The 18,885-nt window shown below is 41.6% G+C and overlaps 1 protein-coding gene across 3 annotated transcripts in view; it reads right to left on the reverse strand.

Moving 5' to 3' along the window:
- Positions 1 to 9,605: 9,605 nt before the first annotated feature.
- si:ch73-211e3.1 (mastermind-like domain-containing protein 1) overlaps positions 9,606 to 18,885 on the reverse strand; it is a 124,164-nt gene continuing 114,884 nt past the window's right edge. For 2 of the 3 annotated variants that reach the window (XM_015351430.2, XM_015351432.2), the window contains exons 3-5: positions 16,809 to 16,937; positions 15,442 to 15,508; positions 9,606 to 14,115 (exon numbers count right to left, since the gene is read on the reverse strand). In XM_015351430.2, coding sequence (XP_015206916.2) covers positions 13,151 to 14,115; positions 15,442 to 15,508; positions 16,809 to 16,937 — 1,161 coding nt within the window. In that variant the 3' untranslated portion in view covers positions 9,606 to 13,150. The remainder of the gene's footprint in view (positions 14,116 to 15,441; positions 15,509 to 16,808; positions 16,938 to 18,885) is intronic. The other variant, XM_015351431.2, reaches the window with a different exon arrangement.

An 18,885-nucleotide genomic window follows, 5' to 3' on the forward strand; every position in this document is an offset into this window, starting at 1 on the left:
TCCATTACGCCAGGATTGGTCGTCTCGGAAGGCGAATCTCGCAAAGCTCCTTGGGACATGTAGTCATTTTCGTTTTTAGCTTCACAGGTAATCGTTCTACGATTCAGTTGACTGAAAGCCCAATTATCCAGAAAGATAACTATAACACAATGATATATTTAGTATTTTCTACACGAACGTCAGGTGAAATGATGAGGACGTTGTAGTTGTAAACTGAAACACTTTGTGTAGGTGAAGTAGTAATGATATAATTTTATTTATGAAAACTTACAGGACATTTCACCCACACACACTAAAGAAGAAATACACATACAAAGAAACAGACAAGAGCCCGGCAAACTAGTTGCAAAAACCAAGAGTACAAGTAAATTACAGATTAAATGCTTTAATGAACGGACAGGTCTTGGTAAGGAAATATGAATGTCAGTCACATTACAGTAGCAGTGAAACCCAAGTCCTTGAATAATGTGACCGGGAGGAAACATGCAAGAACTATACAGGAAATAGTCCTCTGGGACACCTTAAGAAAGTGAGACAAATAGCCAAGATTTTTGATTTGGCCCTTAGCCATTAAATAGGAGCCACACCAATGCAGGGAAGAACTAGTGATCCAAACATTTTCCATGTGATCCAACAGGATAATATGATTTAAAGTAAAAATAAAATCTTCACCTGATTAAAAATGATAATATGAAGTGACCTAGAGTTAGAAACAATAGGCAATTCATCTTAACTGCCTTAAGAAGCACTTTGTTTCTGTCTAAACCCTGACAGAAAAGGTTCAAAGAGCTTATTAATTCCAAACTGAAATAGTAGCTGAACTGCCCACTCTGTTCCAGGGTTGTTGTAAAAAAAAAGGGCAAATTGTGTCCAACCCCGTTTTTATTTAGCAGCCTACAGCCACAAAATTAGATTATGGGGTCCCATTGATGAGGTTGGTAAAAAATCAATAAAGAGTTGGGAAGCTGGGTGTGAGTAGGGGTGTAGGAACAGTGTCCAGCACACAGGCAGGGGGTCTTATTTTAGATACCAGCTCAGTCACATGAGCAGGAGAAGTAAAATGAGAGGAGCCCACACCTGTGAGGGCAGTACTGGTTGTAGGTGTCTAGCCTGGAGGAGGTAAGGACAACAGCTGTTTAATAATATGTATATGTTGTTGGGAAAGACTTGTGTTGTTGCTGGTGGAAAACCCTAGAAAAAATTGGGGACAGGTGCTGTAGGATTATTGCCTCAATAAGACTGGAAAAGAAGAAGATCTGGCTGGCTTGAATGTATCTCCATGTATCTCTAAAGAACAGCTGAGGTTGTCTGTAGTTCTGTGTAATCTATCACTTACATCAATATTGTGCCTTTAATTCTAATTCTAAATTAACTGCTTCTGAGTGAAATGTGGTGCTGTCCAGTACAGAACATTGTACCTGCAAATCACAACAAAATGTTCTGTCCACTATTTCTTAGAGATAGTAAACTAGGGGAACTTCAGGTAAACTAGGGGAGCCTAACTGGGGTCTCCAGCAAGTTTTATACTCTCTTTTTAAAGAGCTTTTTTTTAAATCTTCAGCTTCTTATTGACAAGGAAAGGCTTTAACTTGTCCAATTAACCATATAATAAGTTCAATTATATAATTAAGGGCTCAGGTAGGAGAATAAACAGAAACATGCTGGCCTCCCAGGAATGCAGTTGTTTAAACAAAGCAGATTATGCAACGCTGTGTGTGTGGCAGGGGTCCCCAAATTCAGTCTTGTGGGTTGCTTTCCTGTAGAATTCTAGCTCTTTAATAAAATCAGCAGCACATGAAGAGCTGAAAAGCTGTTCAGCTGCTCCGATTAAGCCAATAATGAATTCAATTAATTAAGGAGGTGTAAAGTAATATTGTGTTTGAACAGTGATTTGATCATCTGTGAAAACCGGTTGTCCCAATTAATAAATGTGTCCAAAGAATGTTTTAATTTACTCGGTCTGTTTTCTTAATGTAATGATTGCGTGTTCCCCAGGAACAAATGGAGAGTACATGATTGTCTTTCTGTTATGATGACAGATGGACTTTGGACTGCTGGGCTGTCACAGCAAGTAGTCTATACAGGAACTGCCCCATACGCGAAGAATTTCCAAGGGGAGCTTCATGCTGTCTGTGCCAGTGATCATCCCTTCAGTGGTGCCCTTTGAGTTATAGCAGAGCAGCCAGTTCCTGAGCAAATGCAATTATTGGGATCTTTTATGCAGGGATTGTTGGTATTAATTCCATTCCTGTTGTCCACAATACCCCCAAAAGTGCTGCTTAAGTGCACTGGTACAGGCAGAACAACTCAATTCATATTTTTCCATCTATGGTTCTTGTTTAAGATGCTATCCTTTCAGACTTGGGTATCTACCTATTTATGTAAAAGTGTGCTGAGTATGTAAAACCGCTGTACTTTGCAGTCCTGTTAATTACTGGCAGAGCTACATTCAGGACGTATCAGGTCTTTTTTTATACTCTCTGGGCTGCTTCCTGCTTACTGATGGAAAAACATTAGTGCACAATCGTCCTTTAGGGCGCAGGATGTGTGACTGGAAGTTTGGGGGATCTGTAGCTGTCAGGTTCACCCAAATGGAAACTGTCAGTGACAGAAAGCACAATCAGCATCTTTTGTAGTATGAGATGAGTGCGTAACTGCAGACTTCATCTCACAAGGCTGTCAGGGGAACTGAGATGCTAGCTGCAGGGGGACAGAGGGTAGCTGTCGCTAAAGACTGGAGCAGGTGAATTCGTCTCATGTGTGCTCCGATACCGTAAATGACAACTGAGCCTTCAGAATCAGTTTCCCTGTTTTGCCTCAACAGGTCCGTGTTTCAGTTTGGCACACAGTGATAGCCAAATAAGATTAAGGTTGCCTCTGCCATTTGTAAAGGTGACATATTTTCAAAACAGAACAAAGAAAATCACAACTGGCCAGGCGACGCAGCTCAAGCTCACAGGAAGTAGCGGTGGGACTGTCTTGTCACGGTCGAACTGAGCTTGCAGATTGTAAGAAAGAAATGTGTGACTTTGAAGCTTGCACGTAGTAACAACAACATTTCAGCAGGGATCAGCAATATTTCAGCCACTTTTCATTTTTTTGTAACAGTGAAAGCAAAGGAACAATTACCAAGATTAAAAGGAGTGTCGATATTTCTGGAAACTGATGTCCCAAATGCAGGAAAACATTTAGTAATAATAATAATAATAATAATAATAATAATAATAATAATAATAATAATAATAATAATAGAACACTTTTCATCCTATTTCATCCGAAAGGAGCTGATGTAAAATCAGAGGGAGAAGTGAGAAATTGCTTCATCAGCTGAATTAAAGGGGCACTTTGGGTAACCAGACTGTAGAAGTGCGAAGTGGAATAATTTGCCAGAACACCAGAGTTAACAGCCCTACTCTTAAGAACAGAGCCCTGGGATCTTTATTGACCAAGCAGTTGGGTCCTTGGTTTTCATGTTGCCTCTGAAGGACAGTAGTACCTCCTACAGCACAGTAGGAAGTCACCGTACTGGGTTTGGAAGTTTTCTTCCATGGGGCAGAGCGCCCCCCTGCTTGAAGAAATCATAGAGCAGGTCTGCAGAAATTAAAAAGTCCAGTAGCTGTGGGTAGACATGTACAGGTGTTGTTGCAGTCCAATAAAGACAGGCCTCTTTTCACCCTGTCTCTTACTGGGGTGCTACTCAACAATGGGTTTGAGCAGTTTTCACAAAATGCCATTGTTTCTGCCTTTCCGCTCTGGATTCTCAGAGAGGAAAGTTCCCTGCAAGCACAGTGTGTTTGTCACAGGGAATGACCAAGCGTTGGCTATATGTAACCTGTGTTTTTCACAAGGACCAAGCAGGAAATGTGGTCATATTAAAACAACTTTTCCAGGCCTCTGCCCAGTCCTGTATCCGGCTGAAATATCTTGGATATTTCCTGAGTCATGGTGAATTTTTGGATACACCCCTTGGCTTTGTGTCATGTAAATTTGGGCATTTTTTCTGGACTCTGCGTAGTCTAGGATTTTTAGTGCGCTGGGAAAGAGCTGTGGCTCCCATTCATGGAAGCACCCCTGTTACTGTAGGTGTGTTTGTCACTCTGAAGAGGTCTTGCTTCCTGCTTGCTATGGTGCAGTCACAGGAAACAAAACTGTGACCAACGGTTCACTTTGAGACAAGCAACTTCTTTCCCTTTTGTATTTTGGGAGGTTATTAACCATGAAACGTGAAAGGACAATAAATGCATCTCTCATGTGCTACAGACATTTTGTAGAAGTGAGTAATAATTCTGCACTTTATTATTTTTTGACTCAGGAAGTAGATCTCACTGACCATAAACATTGCGCATAGTAATAGAGAGAGGGTAGTTTTGCAGGGATGTTGGAAGAAATCAGAAGAGTTTGTGCAGTGTCCTGAGTGCACTGACACTCAGAAATGTAGGAGACCCTGATAATGGCAACTTAAATGTGTACTTTCAGACTTCAGACATTTATATATGAATTAACCATTATAAACTGCGCTTCAGAATGTGATCAGAAACTGCACAAGTATTAATACTTCAAAGGAAAGCAAGTGGTTAATGTTCTCGTTTGAGGATTTGTTATATAAGTAAAATTACTATTTTTTCTTTTTTTCTTTTTGTCCTCTATGTGAATGATTTCTTTTTTTGTTTGTACTTTAATGTATTATTGTGTTAACCACCCTGGTTAAGATAATGATCCGAAGAAGATAGGAAGGTTACAAACAAGTGGAGGCTGTTTGACTCATTCTGCTCATTGATCATTGATTGCTTGTATCTACAGAAAAGAACAGTGAAGATTACATGCAGCCAAGATTTCTTAATCCTCAAAGGCACTGGCACTGTCAACACAACGGGGTATCTTTGATACCTTTAAGGGCTACATGATCCAAATGGACTTTTTTCATTTTTTTTATTTAACCTTTTCATGTTTCTTAATGTTCTGAACCATTTCGAAATTTCTTTGCATCTCCAGCAATGTTTGCTCTAATTTTAGCCAGTTTACTTTGGCCATTGATGTACTGTAAATTTCGAAGAACAATGATCCTAATACAAATCCATGGGGTACCCCATTTATTAGGCCAGCACAATTTTAGTATCTACCCTTAACTTATACCAGTTCTCAATCAAAATATGAAATAGAAATACGGTACAAGCTATTGCTGTAGTAATTTTTTTATGAAAGCCTTTATCAAAAGACTTCATAAATATAATTTCATTTGCTGTTAAAAATCGTTACTACTGGAAATCTTTACTGTTTAAAGAATTCTATATATACAGTATAAGAACTTGGGGCAGTTTTCCCTTTTTTATTGATGGGTTTTCAATCAATGCCTTAAAAATATAGTGCTCAGGGGGCCTTCAAGAAAGGTTAAGACAAGTAATTTATGTTACCTGAGAAAGTAAAGTTTAGTCAAACAGGTTTCAAACTAGACATGCCAAAAGACAAATAGCACGTGAGATAGGGAAGCTGGTATTTTGGCTTCACACCATAGCCTGCCGTCTTCAATCTAATCGAAGAGGTTAACTGGGTAGGCTGATGGCTCACAGTTCCTGTGGGTTATTTTTAATTGTCTATCTTTATCACTCAGCATGCAGAAGAGCAGAAAATCAGGCCATTTGGTTTCCAGCAACTCAAAGAACTGCACCTCTTTTCTTGAAACACTTTAAAAATATATTTTTTTGCTAACAGGTGCCCTCAAATGAACTACTGCTTTCAGGAAACACAAAGGACATCTTTCTGGAGGTTTAATTTGGGTTGAAACTTTCCCAAGAACCAGAACTGATTCCTACACCAATCTCAGTGTATTTAAGTACTCTACACATCACGTTAACTCAAAATGTACAATACATACGCCTATTCCACATTTTAAATAGGGTATTTAATGCCAGCTTGAGTCTCCTGCATTACTGGCCACTTAATATCACCTACATTTAAAATGAACAATGTGTAGATGGATTTCAGACACATGTATCCATGTTCAGAGTGAAGGTTTTTTGAGTGGTGTCTATTTTTACACTTTAAAATTATTTGCAGTATTTCTATCTCCTGTTGTGACCAGGAGGCTTATAACATCCTCCCTTAGGTCAAATACTGTATTTTCCCCAAGAAAGCCTTTTTGTTTAATGTGGTCTTGGTTTTCTGACAAGTGACCATAGAGCGATAATTTCACTTCCACCTGAGCCTAGCAGATTTCAGCTCAAGCAGTGGAAAAGTGAGGTTCCTAATGAATTAGGGTATACAATAAATGCATAAGTAGAGAGTGACATGTCTGGACAAAGAGGGATGTACAAGTACCTCAGTAAGTGACAGTGTTCTAGAATAAGACCAGAGTAATAAAATAAATTGGTAGCACTGCTATCTAAGATCCACAAATGTTATCATCACAATTTACTTTACCGTATCCCTACCTTCCAGTTTTAATTACAGGGGAGCGCTTAATTACTGAAACCCTCACTTCAGGGAATATTACATTTTGAATTTTATACTTCTTCTTAAACTCTTGCAAAGCATTACAAATTTCAATTCAGAAGGGTTTAGGAGCTGGCAACACTTTTCATGAAATGCCTTGATCACGCCGACTGAGAGAAAGTTTTAACTAGGCGTTCAATTAAACAACTAGGAGTTCAGCAGAGCAGAGACCAGATGTCACTATGTCTCCAGTACAAGCATCAACAGAGAAGAGTCCCTGCCTCAGATCAGGATTGAATTCATGAAAATAAGCAATAATCCATTATCCCACAGCTGATAGTCTCGGAGAGAGTCCTGGCAACCTGGAGATTATCCCATAACTACAGAGTGCCAGACAGGACTGTACTCTGGACACTATACCACCACAGTTCCTCACACTATCACAATATTAAATTTAGAGTAGAATGCTGATAACATTGCTTTACTATAGTAGTCATTCACAAAATAATGGATTATCTGTATACCTGTGTTGTTGTCTTCTCTTGCTTCCTGGTATCTGTTGTGATAGTAGCAGTAGTAACAGTTCTTCCAAGACCAAGATAACAGAACAATACCGTAGCTTCAAATGCAGGCAGAAGGGGAAGTGAAGGCTTTCCACAGCCCACTGTGGAATTTCCCTGCAGATTCTCCCGAACAGAGAGGTACTTTCACCACCTGTCTCTTTAAGGCCCAAACCTCTGGTTCTCTCTTCTGGTGGCACAGAATAAGCTTGTACTTGGACTATATGGAAAGGAATGTCCTCCAAACAGAGTAAACGCTGCCTGCTTTACAGATAGCAGAAATAGTTCAGGTGGGGAGCTGTGTCAGCATGCGTAGGTTGCAAAAGAACAAGTAATAGGTTTATTCCATGCTGAAAAAAACACACCTGAAGAAGGCTCCACGGCCGAAACGTTGTGTTCTCTTTCTTCTTTTTTTCAGATAGCAGAAATGCTGATTTTTCTCCCTAACAGCATACCACCTGCCAGTTTTAAACCTTAGTCAACAATACGCCTGTGTCTAAGGCATATAGGCTACTAAAAATAGAAAGAAGACATTTTTCATTGAGCCTTCTTCAGGCCTGACATAGGTGAAGGCTCGATGGCTGAAACATGTTTCTTCTTTTTACTTTACAGGACATTCAGCACAGCATGGATCCCTAAACTCATGCTGGTGCAATTCAAAAACTCGAGAGCAGGTGGCAGTAAAGTGAAGCCTTTCGAAAGATCCTCCACTATACAAAGTTGAAGATTCTCTTGCAAAATAAACGACTCGGAGAGCCTGATTTGTGCAGCCTTATTGTGGTGAATTGTGATGCTGACTGAGGATACAACAGAATATCCATCATATTAAATATTTTACATTTTCCATATTCTGAATTATATGCTGATAAATAATAACAATAACTGCTTAAACTTGACAGCAGCTAAAGTGCGCCAGTATGCTCACCATATGTCAGCTATTAGTGTGAAGGACAACAGAGTAATGAAGCCAGTTCATAGATGAGAATTTTTAGGAAGCCATGACTGGTAAGGCCAATGGGAAATTTGGCCAGGATGTCTGAGTAACACCCCTACTCTTTACAAGAAACGCCCTAGGATTTTTGTTGACCACTGACCACTTAGGACCACAGTTTTACACCTGTCACTTCTTGGAAGGACAGAGCCTTTATACAGTTTAGTGTCCCCATCACTATACTGGGGTATTAGGACCCACATTGACCTCAGGGTGAGCGCCCCCTGCTGGCCCCACTAACACCTCTTCCAGCAGCAACCTTAGTTTTTCCCAGGAGGTCTCCCATCCAGGTACTGACCAGGCTCACACCTGCTGAGCTTCAGTGGGTTGCCAGTTGCAGGGCAATAAGGCTGCAAGCAGATCTGAGCATAGACTCCCACAGAAATGATGGAACTAAATGTGGATTTAGACTATCAATGCATTGGGATTCTAACTCCATTCTGTTGCAGATAAAAAGTCCTTCATATTTTTCCTTGTAAAGAATAAAGAGTTAACTCCAGTGGTTGTTTGTACTATTCAAATGAACAATAAAAGGTGACAAAATGCATCTCAGGTTGTGCTGCTCCCAGGCAGGGGAGCACTGAGGCACATGGAGGTATTTGTGATTATGAAATAACCAAGCTTTAATTGAGAAGGGAAATAGGCTACATTTATTGAGAAGTGTCAGTTTACTTGAAAAATTAAATATTAATTTAATTGTTTCTAGCTTAAACATTGCATCATTTACCTGTGAATGAATTAAGCATTTGCACTTTTCAAGCTCAACAATCAGCCAGCCAAAATGTGTGAAAGGTCTAAGTTATTTCCAGCAGGATATGAAACTTTCATTATTTACTTCCATTACTGTGGAAGACATGGCATTTTGTAGGAAATGTCACACAATAAACAAGAAGAAGCAAGATGCACGTAAGATGCAACACAAAGTACTGAGGTGACAAAAGGCCTTTTCTCAATTTATACAGTTTTATTTTGAAACTAAAAATATTAAGACAAAAGAAATGAACAATATTGCAAACTGTAATGGCTTATAGTCATCTCTGTTAGAACAGAACCCACAAAATAAGGTGCCCACAGTCCTAATACTTGTAACAAAGAAATGTGTTTTTCAGCACACCGGGCTGCTGGAAAACAATCCAGCACACAAAAACAAACAGCTCCTCCCCCTCTCCATCCCACTAATACCCCACACTTAACCAGCAACTCATTCCAAAGGAAGATGACAAGACTGAAAAGTACTCAGGAGTCACAGCTACTGGATCCCATGACCTGGGACAAAATGGAGAAGCAACATGGCCCACCTGGCAAGTTTTATTAGGATCTGTGCTTCATACTGGCTCAGTTCCAAGGTAAAGACAGATGCAAGTGACCATGGTACCATCGTTGATCAACTATGCAAACCAGTCTGACTGACAGCCTGTCTCCTCCTGTTCCAGCCTGGGAGAGCTCTCAATACTTTTAACTGCCTTTAGTTAGAGATGGAGTGCTTCCGTGAAACAGCCCCAGGACATGGGCTGCTATAACACCCCTCCAGTGAGCATTCATCAGTGCAGCGAAGCTACTGTACATCTCTACACATCACAAGACCCCAACAGGTTAAACAGTCAATAATACAACTGACCAAGGAGTATTGGGATGTTTTTGTTTTTAATGTTCCTTAGAAAAGACAAAAAATAAATTACAAAGAAATGACAATAAGAACTGCAGCCAGTCCAAAACCTGAACAAAACTGCTCTGATGGAAAACGTCTGTCCACCAGATTTAAATAAACTGCAGAGGACCTAGCAGCCTCAGCTCACTCAAACTCACTTGTTTGGGAAGAACTTTGCAGCTCAGCCGAAGAGCCACTGCTTTTATGCAGAAAGATAACATTCAGTGTGACTGAGAGCACAGCCAGGTGGTATTCTGTGAGGAAAGTAGCCAGAGCTTACAGTTTGATAAACATGTTACAGAGTGCGACTTAGACTCCAGACATGACAAAAACTCAGTATAATAAACTTAAAAAGAGTGCTGGGAGGAAAGGAGAGGGAGGTGGCACCAGGGTTCGAATTGAAGACAAACAGCTTTTTCTGAGCTTTCTACCTGTCCCCACACGCAAGCCTTTCAGCAGCGACCAGAGATTGTGTTATGTCAAAAACATAACAAATATTTTAACATTGTAATACACAGTATTACCAAAACTAACAGTATAGTCTGCATATTTAAAACAAATTAAAATAAATGAATTTTCCTATTATAAAACAAATCTGTTTTAAGCTATATTTGTTGTTGTTTTTTTTTGTTTTGTTGGTTTTTATTTTATTTACAAAGGATTTTGGAAAAGAAGTATAAATACGGGTACTTCTTTTTTTATATGTATAGCTTAAGAAAACAATTTACAAAATAGTTTACTATGTACAATCCCCTGTACAAGCCCCTGCGGAACTAATAGAAAAGCCATCGCCATAGCAGCAGCGCACTCTCCCGCCAGCCAAGGAAGTCATTTTTTTAGAGAGGACCTTGCCACAAACCAAACAACAGTTGCATGTCACCAAGATGAGCCAGGAGGCTGCTGGGAAGCCGTCATGATGGACTGACAGTTTTAACCCTTTCACTGCTCAAGATCCCCCTTAATTCACGCGTGCTGGCCTGGTGACTGTGTCAGGTTCACCTTGTGAGGGATGAAAGAGAGATTCTAACACTAAACAGGCCAGACAGCTTAACGGAGAGAAGCAATGAGGAGGAAAAGTGCTTTTAAGTTCAGATTTTGTATATCTGTTTTGATGTCTTTCTCTCATACACGCACACTACAAAAAAAGTAAAAGAATAAATCTCTTGTTGCTTTCCGGGAAATGAGTCTGGATCGAACACCAATTGGAAAAGAAAGCACAGCCTGCTTTCACACCTAGTGGTGAACTTAAAAAACAAATCCTTAGTTATTTTTCCTTCTGGTGGAGTGGAGCAAGTTTCACACCACTTGATTTCTTTCTTTTTTGAAATGGTGACCATGTTTTTAAGGTTTCTGAACATCTTCTTCTGCCTTTGTGCTGTAAACGGACACATTGCTCAGCCTCCTGCCTGCTGAGCCGTAGGAAGGTTACTGTACAAAAGAAGTGGTTTGGGGTCTCTAGCCACAGCCAATGCCTAATTGAGCTTTAGGTCCCAACAGCTTGATTGCTGAATAATATTGCGACCAAACCAAGAGCTGCCTGCTGTGAAGGCTTTTGTCTTGGTGAGTAAAAAAACCTGCAAATGTCACCCAAATGGCTGATTCTTCTCTATTTGGCTCAAGCATATTTTTCATTTTTGTTCGTGTTCAGCTGCATAGTGTTGTTATACACCTTGCTTTTTACCTCTGCATACAGCACAGTCCAGAAGGATAAACGAGCAGTTAATGGAAGATGTCTGGCAGCTAAGATCTAGAGATCAGGCCATCTCCCCTTGTTAATTCATTAAAAGCCTTCATGTATCATTCTAATGTCTGAAACATGACAAAGTCATAAAGTCCATACCAAGTTAAGTGTCGGGTCAAGGTTGTAGAGATGGAAGCATTTAGCAGATTGCTTCTCTGAAATATTTTGGGGCCTAGATCCCTCATATATAACTAACTCACATTAGTAAAAATCAGTACTTGTCAATCATTTTGCTTTAATTTAAACTCTTGATCATCTTACCTCTATAAGTTCTTGTCTGGTAAAAAAAAAATGGTTACTTGTTTTTACTGTTGGAAGCTAATGGAGCCTGAAGATTTAACGGCCTGACCTTTCATCCAGACTAAATGGGCATGAGGCAAGCATCAGACCTTTCTTATACATTAACAGGTCGAAGCTACTGTCTGTTCATTTGTGGACCCTAGGTTATTTTAAAGTGATGGAGTCTTTTCAAAAAAAGACACTGACTGGTGTTGTTTTTCTGCTTTGCTTTTTTGTTTTTTTTTAATATATTTTGTTTTAAGATTGTGCAGAAAAAAATACTCATCCCCAAAAGCTAAAGAGAAACCCAGGCCAAAACACAAACCTGGGTCAGGTTTCTTTCCCAAGGGTGATCTGTGAATGGCCAAGCGGTCAAAGATGGCTTTCTGACTTGTAAGATCTCGAGAAAAAAAAACACTTCTCCATACTCTAACAGTTTTTAAAGGGAGGGGATGTCTAGCTGCCAGAAGTGAGCAGTGTGTGTGATACTGAGATAAGTTTCTTTGGAGGTGGGCCCAGAAAAGTCTGTTTCAATTACAATGAAATGCCAGGATGCTTGTACTAGACCACTCACGTCTACTGAACTTCTTTGTTGCTATGTGGACATGGGCCAAATACTTTCTTTTTTTAAAAAAAATATAATGGAAAACAATAAGCAGACTCCCTTATGAACCATGTCTGCCTCTAATTTAAAAAATTAGGAAGGTTGCACACGTGTACGGAACGTTTCAGGATTTCAAAAATCTTACAAAAAAAGCGTGCCGAGATGTTCTTCTGTCCCATAGAGGATATTCTGTCTCGCTGTAGTTTAAAGTCCAGCAGTGAGTGGTGCAACACAGCAACACAGAATCAGTTATTTTGTTCTTTACAGTATATGCTGGTCAAATCTGGTAGTCAGAGGGTATATGGACTCACAAACACAACTGCCAGTGTACACGACAGATGTCACTTTATCAACTGTAACAAAAAGCACTGCTTGAAAAACACTGGTTCGATGCTCTTCAGCTGCTGATATTAGATTCGGTTACCGGGATAGAATGTAGACACAGAAAAGGGTATGGGCATCTTTAAAGATGCCAAAAGCACTTTTCCTCCAGCAGAAGGCGGTCCTAGGGTAAATTCAGAAATTTAGACAGGTGACAAACATGGGGGCCACTCAGTCCTTCTAGCCTGTTTGGTAGATATACTATTTCACTGACCTCCACTTTTTTTCTTGAAAGAAGTCAGGGTATCATAAATATATACATACACATGGCACCCAGATGCATGATAATCTACGCAGTTTCCCAGGGCCTGATCCCCATGAGCAGCTGGCAAGCCACTCCTCTGGAAAGGCAGCAGAGGAGAAAGAGAAAGGTGCCTTCCCCACATTGAACATAGTGCGCTGCTGCATTCGATATTACGAATTCACAAACCCATGCCATATTTATGGCTCTGTACATCCACAACTAGCCCCGGACCCCAGCCCACCCCCCCAGACACAGACAGTGGGATGTGGTTGCCTATGAGTTCTGCTCCAGGTACTCATCAATCATTGTCAGATTGTTGAGCCAGTCTTCGTTGGAGCCCACCAGAGTGTCTATGAAGTCTACCTCGCTGATATTAGCTCCGCTGCCACCCGGCCCGGGCATTGTGCCATTGTTCTGGTGTTGGGTGAAGTCGTACTGGGGTAGCTTGGCACCTGGATTGCCCGTGCTATATCCCCCTGGATGTTTGCTGGAGGTGGGGTAGCTGGGGGGCGCAAGTCCTTGGGCAGGATGGACCTGGTTCAGGCCAGCCATGCCGGGTGGAACTGGCTTCATTCCTGCCATGGCGGACAAGGGTCCTCTGGTCCTCATTGAGTGTGCAGCCAGGGAGCTGAGAGCAGGGCCAGGCTGGGCAGGGCTCGGTTTCTGCATCTGCCTGACAGGTAGGTTGGGTGCGATTTGGTTGGGAGGGGCCCCAGGATGATGAGGGTATGGGGCGGGCATGCCAGGCCTCATGGACTGCTGGGGGAACATGGGACTGCCAGGGAAAGGCTGCAGGCTGTGGTCCATCTGCGCGTCGGAGCTCATCCGCGGCACCCCCTGCTGCGCCGGCCACATCTGAGGGTTGACCATGACCCGCGGCAAGCTGCCTCCCTGCTGCCCAAGAGCGTGTCTCAAGTGTGGCTGCGCCAGAGTGCTGGCGCCGAACGAGGAGGCTGCCACCGCTGTGCGGGCCGGCGTCTGGCTGTGCATCCCCATGCCCAACATGCTCTGGCTGGGCCGCAGGGGCATGTTGAAGTCGGAAGAAGGCGGCGGGTACATGCCCTGCTTGGCTCCTGGGTTGCCAGGAAAGGCGGCGATTGCGCGGCTGGGCTGGGAGAGAGGCCCTGCCGGCATGCCCATCCGGTTGGCAAGCATGGGGTTCTGCGAGAGCATGGAAGAGCTGGCAGGAGGGTTGGGCATGGAGTACCCACAGTCACCGGGAAGGGACCTGCCGACGCCTGAAAGCAAAACACAAATCATCTGAATCATTTGAAAACTCAAACACTGCTCCTCCAGCTCGCCTCAGCCATGAAGGAATGGTAAAACTGGCTTTTCAGAGCCAACATCCTGAATGGATGCTGATTCTATGAAAGGATGAGCTTATTGTATGCGATTCTTTTCTCCCGATATAACTGACGTTTTCTCACATAACATATCTGAATTTGAAAATGTGGAGAAAGATTTAACCAAAGACAAAAACTGCAAACGTAGCCATTAGTGGTTTCGCAAAATCCCAAAATAAAATTAAACACAATTCCTTTGTGGTTTAAAACAGTCACTCCCCTAATACCAAACATTTTCTGCAGACATTGTGCACAGTAGATTAAAAACTACTTCTAAATGCCTATTTTCATAGCAACACCTTCTTCCTGCTAATAATATCGCTGTTGCTAAAAATACAGTAGCTTCCATTCAAAAGACAACAGGATGAGTAAACATGTCCTTAACCTGCCTCTGGACAGGTGGGATGGAAAGTACAGTGCTTGTACTAAGGAGAAGTGCCTCTCAGTAGTGCCCTCTTGTTCAGTTCTCCACAAAGGGAAGATCAGGTCTAACTTGTTAGACTTGGCTGACTCGGAAGCTTGTTTTTTCTTATCTTCTGTATCTGTCTACTAGGGAAGTTCACTCCTGCTCCTGAGGGACTGAAGCTGACCAGGTTTGGTAACTACCTTAAAATCCTCAATAAATGAAGACCTGGAAATAGGAGCACTTAAGTGAAGAACTGATTCATATCAAGTCTTTTGAATGTTCAGGATGTAGGATACAAAACAAATCAGAGGACAATGCAGCCCTGCAGGACCAGGAGTGAATACCAGTGCTCTAAAATGATCAGACTTCTGGGGCTCACGAGTAGCTCAACCAGTAAAGACACCCAACTGAGTGCAAGGTCACACCACAAGGGCCACAATCCACAGGTCTGAATCTAGGATACTGTAGGGTTGCAAGACATCACAGTGCAGTTCAGCAAGATGTTTGAAATATGTTTTAAATTGTGACAAAATAGGACATTTCCAGAGAACACACAGGAACAAACAGTAGTACATTTCCCTGTAATGTGGTGCACCCACACAAATACAAGCAGCTCTTACTACATGTAAGATATTCCTTATTGATTAATCAGGTTTAATCCTCCAGAAGGTTAACAGAGAAGCACTAACTTCTCAGCCTAAAAAGAAGGTGAGATTGATTTTAAAACCCAGCAGTGATTCATGATATTAGCTGAACAAAGAAGACAGATTTCACAAGGAAGAACACAACTTTAACCTGGTGCCCTGTGTGCTTACCTTGAAATGGGATCTGCTGGCACTCTGACATCTGGCCTCCATTCAGCTGATCCAGTGGTCGCTGCTTCTGAAACGAGTGCAATTTCTAGTCATTTCACACGACCCCAAAATCAGCCACTTCAAACTTCTTGCGCTACTCAGCTGATGTCTGTTCAGCAAAAGTAACCTGTACCATACAAATATGATTCCCGCTGTGATTCTGGGTAGGTGGAGGCTACAAGACAAGCCTTGTTAGGTGTTTTGTGGTTTCCCTGTTTATCAATGTTCTCTTGGTTTCTTACTCTAGTACAGCCTAAAAACCTTCGCATTGTTTATCTAGGCGCCCATAAATTAACACACAATAAGAGAGTCCTGGATAGAAAGAAAACAAAATAGAAAAGAAAAAGAAACGGCACACCCCAATACTTAATCGGTTACCCCCAACACTTGCAAATACGTACTAATAACCATACAATATTAGCATCTGTTATTAGCAATCAGTCTATAGTCTACAGTTTACAATTACTTGAATGCCTGTATTATTTGCTGGATAGATGGTAAAAGCATAAATGATGAAGCTCCTGTGCCAAAATTAATTTGTATCGGTTTTTTTTCTTTTTCCTCAAACAAGTAACTTTGTCTCGTCAAACAAAAACGCAAAGCCATTTAGTCCCCACTACCATCATTGTGGTTCATTTTTGGCAACTTTTCGGCATTGTTAACTAAAATGAAAAACAGTTCTTTAATAAACACATTTTTTTGTCTTCAGTTTTGTCAATATCCCTTTCAACTGTTCTTAAAGGGCTTGCTTACTGTAACAGCTAGCAGGGCAGCTCAAAGAGCAGGCATAGTGGAATACCTGGGGTGTGGAGAATGCACAAGCGTTGACTTGGACAAACCACTGCATCTAGCACTTATCTTTTTCTTTTTTTTACATCTAGTGACACCCAAAGAAGGCTGCACAGCCGAAACGTGTTTCTTTTCTTCTCTGTTCAGCATGGAATAAACCTTTACTTATTGGATCTTGTACTTATGGTCATAGACTGCACCAAAATTCAAATTGCACAGACAAGAATGATGGGAAAATCATGAATCAAATGCCAAAACACTGAGACAGCGAATAAACTTTAAAAACAGCCTTTAAGACACCAGAGGCAGGGTCAAAGACTTAAAACAATGAGACACTGGATGTCTTCAGGACAGTGACGGTGTTAAGACAATCGGATCTCCTTACTTGCTTAAAAGAACAGAAAACTTTTCAGTGAGGAGAAATTATCAGCAATTTCATGCGCCACTGCAAGCACTGTAACCACCATGAAACAGGATGCGTGCGCAGTGGTGGAGAGTGAACCGGGCCTGGTTTGCGTGAAGACACCTGAATGACCAACCTGGGCTTGCTTCCTCATGAACTGGGTCTTGAAGAGGAGGCTGTAGCCGTTGCCCTGCCCCGGCCGGGGAGAAGCTCGTACCATGGACGACGGATCCTGTAGCCGAGGTGCCATGGCTGGACTCTGCTCCTGCAAGGCCACAGAGAGAGAGAGAGAGAGAGAGGGACTCAGACGAGTCTGCACAGCACTCGCAGCCAGGAAGGGTGGCCATCTTCCACGGCCAGTCAGAACACTGAAACTACGCATGGAAAGACCCTATCCTTACCCCGGTGCTTGGCAAAGAAGCTTTTTCGAGTGTTAAATTAAACACTTTTCAGGATGTTTCTGACAAAAGCCCTCCAGCTGTATAGAAAGAAATGCAACCACAGTTCAGTGTAGACCACCATCCATTTTAATAAACACCTTTGTCCAATATGCATTGATTTTATCATCATTGCAATCCTGTACCACATAAAAAAAAACTATATTTTCCTTTTATGTGCACCCTGTAGGTCGATCTGCTCCAAAAACATTTTCAAGTGTTATTTGTATACCTTCACGTTCCCCTTGCTGAAATAAACATGGCTGTGTTTCCTTTCAACTAGGGGGAACCGAGAGTGAAACTATTCAAGTTCCTTCAGCCTATCCTCATACTTCAAAGTTAACCAGAATCTCAAAGATTTACATTTTTACTTAAATATTTCCAATTTTTTTTAGTTTAACTTACATAAATCTCAGACTATGGTCATATTACATAGCTACTCCCCTGGGCAGAATTTTTTCTTTGTCTTCGAAGTTTAAGAGTTTTGCAAAAACCCCGTGAAATCTTTAAGGTTGGTTCCTACTTAAAACATATGAAGGGCTGTCTTTGTAGACTATGTACTGTCTGTTTTTTTTCCCCAGTCAACAAACAAACCGAGAAGGCTAAACAGGTGTAACACAAGCCCTCCAGGATGCTAGTATCTTGGATTTCGTAACTCCCACCTCGCCCCCTGTGCTTCTGGGTTGGGCTCTGGGATTCCCTGAGCCTCACCAGGAATAAGCTGCCTTTCAGATACAGAAAGGAATGGACTTCCACCTTTATCAATAAAGACATTTCAAAATTAACTGAATTTCATACAGTCCCTAATATTTGAAGCATATAATAAGACATGTTATGCAGCCATCCTCAGTACTGTACTTGAGGACAGCTCTTAAGAGTCACTTACAGAGGACAAAACGCAACATACTTCTCCCTACTGTATGATACCTCAGGATATAAATCGCCTGCCCTCCCATAAACACGCTCTCAAGTTCACATTATTATCTTGTAATACATTGCACTGCCTTCAACACTCAACTTGACAGGAGCCAATTCAACACTTTGTGTCTTTACTGCCTTTGCAGCAACTTCCTTAATGAGTCTCGATGCCTGTGAAAAGGAAATCAGTGAGAGAGAAAAACAATACCATGGGAAAGAACCTAGAAAAGTCGAGTGATTGGGCAGAGATCCCCACAGATATTGGAACCTTCTGAAAGGATGCGGGAGAAAAGCACCACTCGATCGTAAGGGGCTGCGTCTCCGTTCCCAAGACGGACAGACCAGAAATAAACTCATCGGCAGCCATTTTTCCTCTGTCTGTTTTTGTTGGCCAAAGCAACTCCCATTTCCATCCAGCAACCCCAGTGCCATGGACTTCCTTTGCGTGGAGGAATGAGGCCTGTGTGTCTCCTGCTTTTTCGGAATACTTGCGAGCAGGAGATAAAAATAAAACAAAGTTTCATAAGGCCTAAAGAAACTGAACTCTTGACTGGTGATAAAAAAGGAGAGGAGGAAAAAAAAATCAGGAAGAAGCCGAATTAGAGGCAACAAGCAGAAATGTTTCCGGGCGGTAGTTACCATCCGCCTAAACTGACCCCCTTACCCTTGAAATAAATTCTTTTGACAAACCCATTTTCTTTGAGCCAGGAGGAGGTTTTGACTGTCCAAAATGATCAATTCTGAGAATGCAGTATTCGGTCATGAGTGAACATTGAGCCAAATTAAAATCTGTATTTTGTGGTAAATGTTTGGCTGGTTGTGTAGGAAATGGGAGAGGAAAGAGAGGCGTGTAGTCTT

This window comes from Lepisosteus oculatus, chromosome 8 (genome assembly GCF_040954835.1).
Source record: "Lepisosteus oculatus isolate fLepOcu1 chromosome 8, fLepOcu1.hap2, whole genome shotgun sequence".
Classification (NCBI taxonomy): Eukaryota; Metazoa; Chordata; class Actinopteri; order Semionotiformes; family Lepisosteidae; genus Lepisosteus; species Lepisosteus oculatus.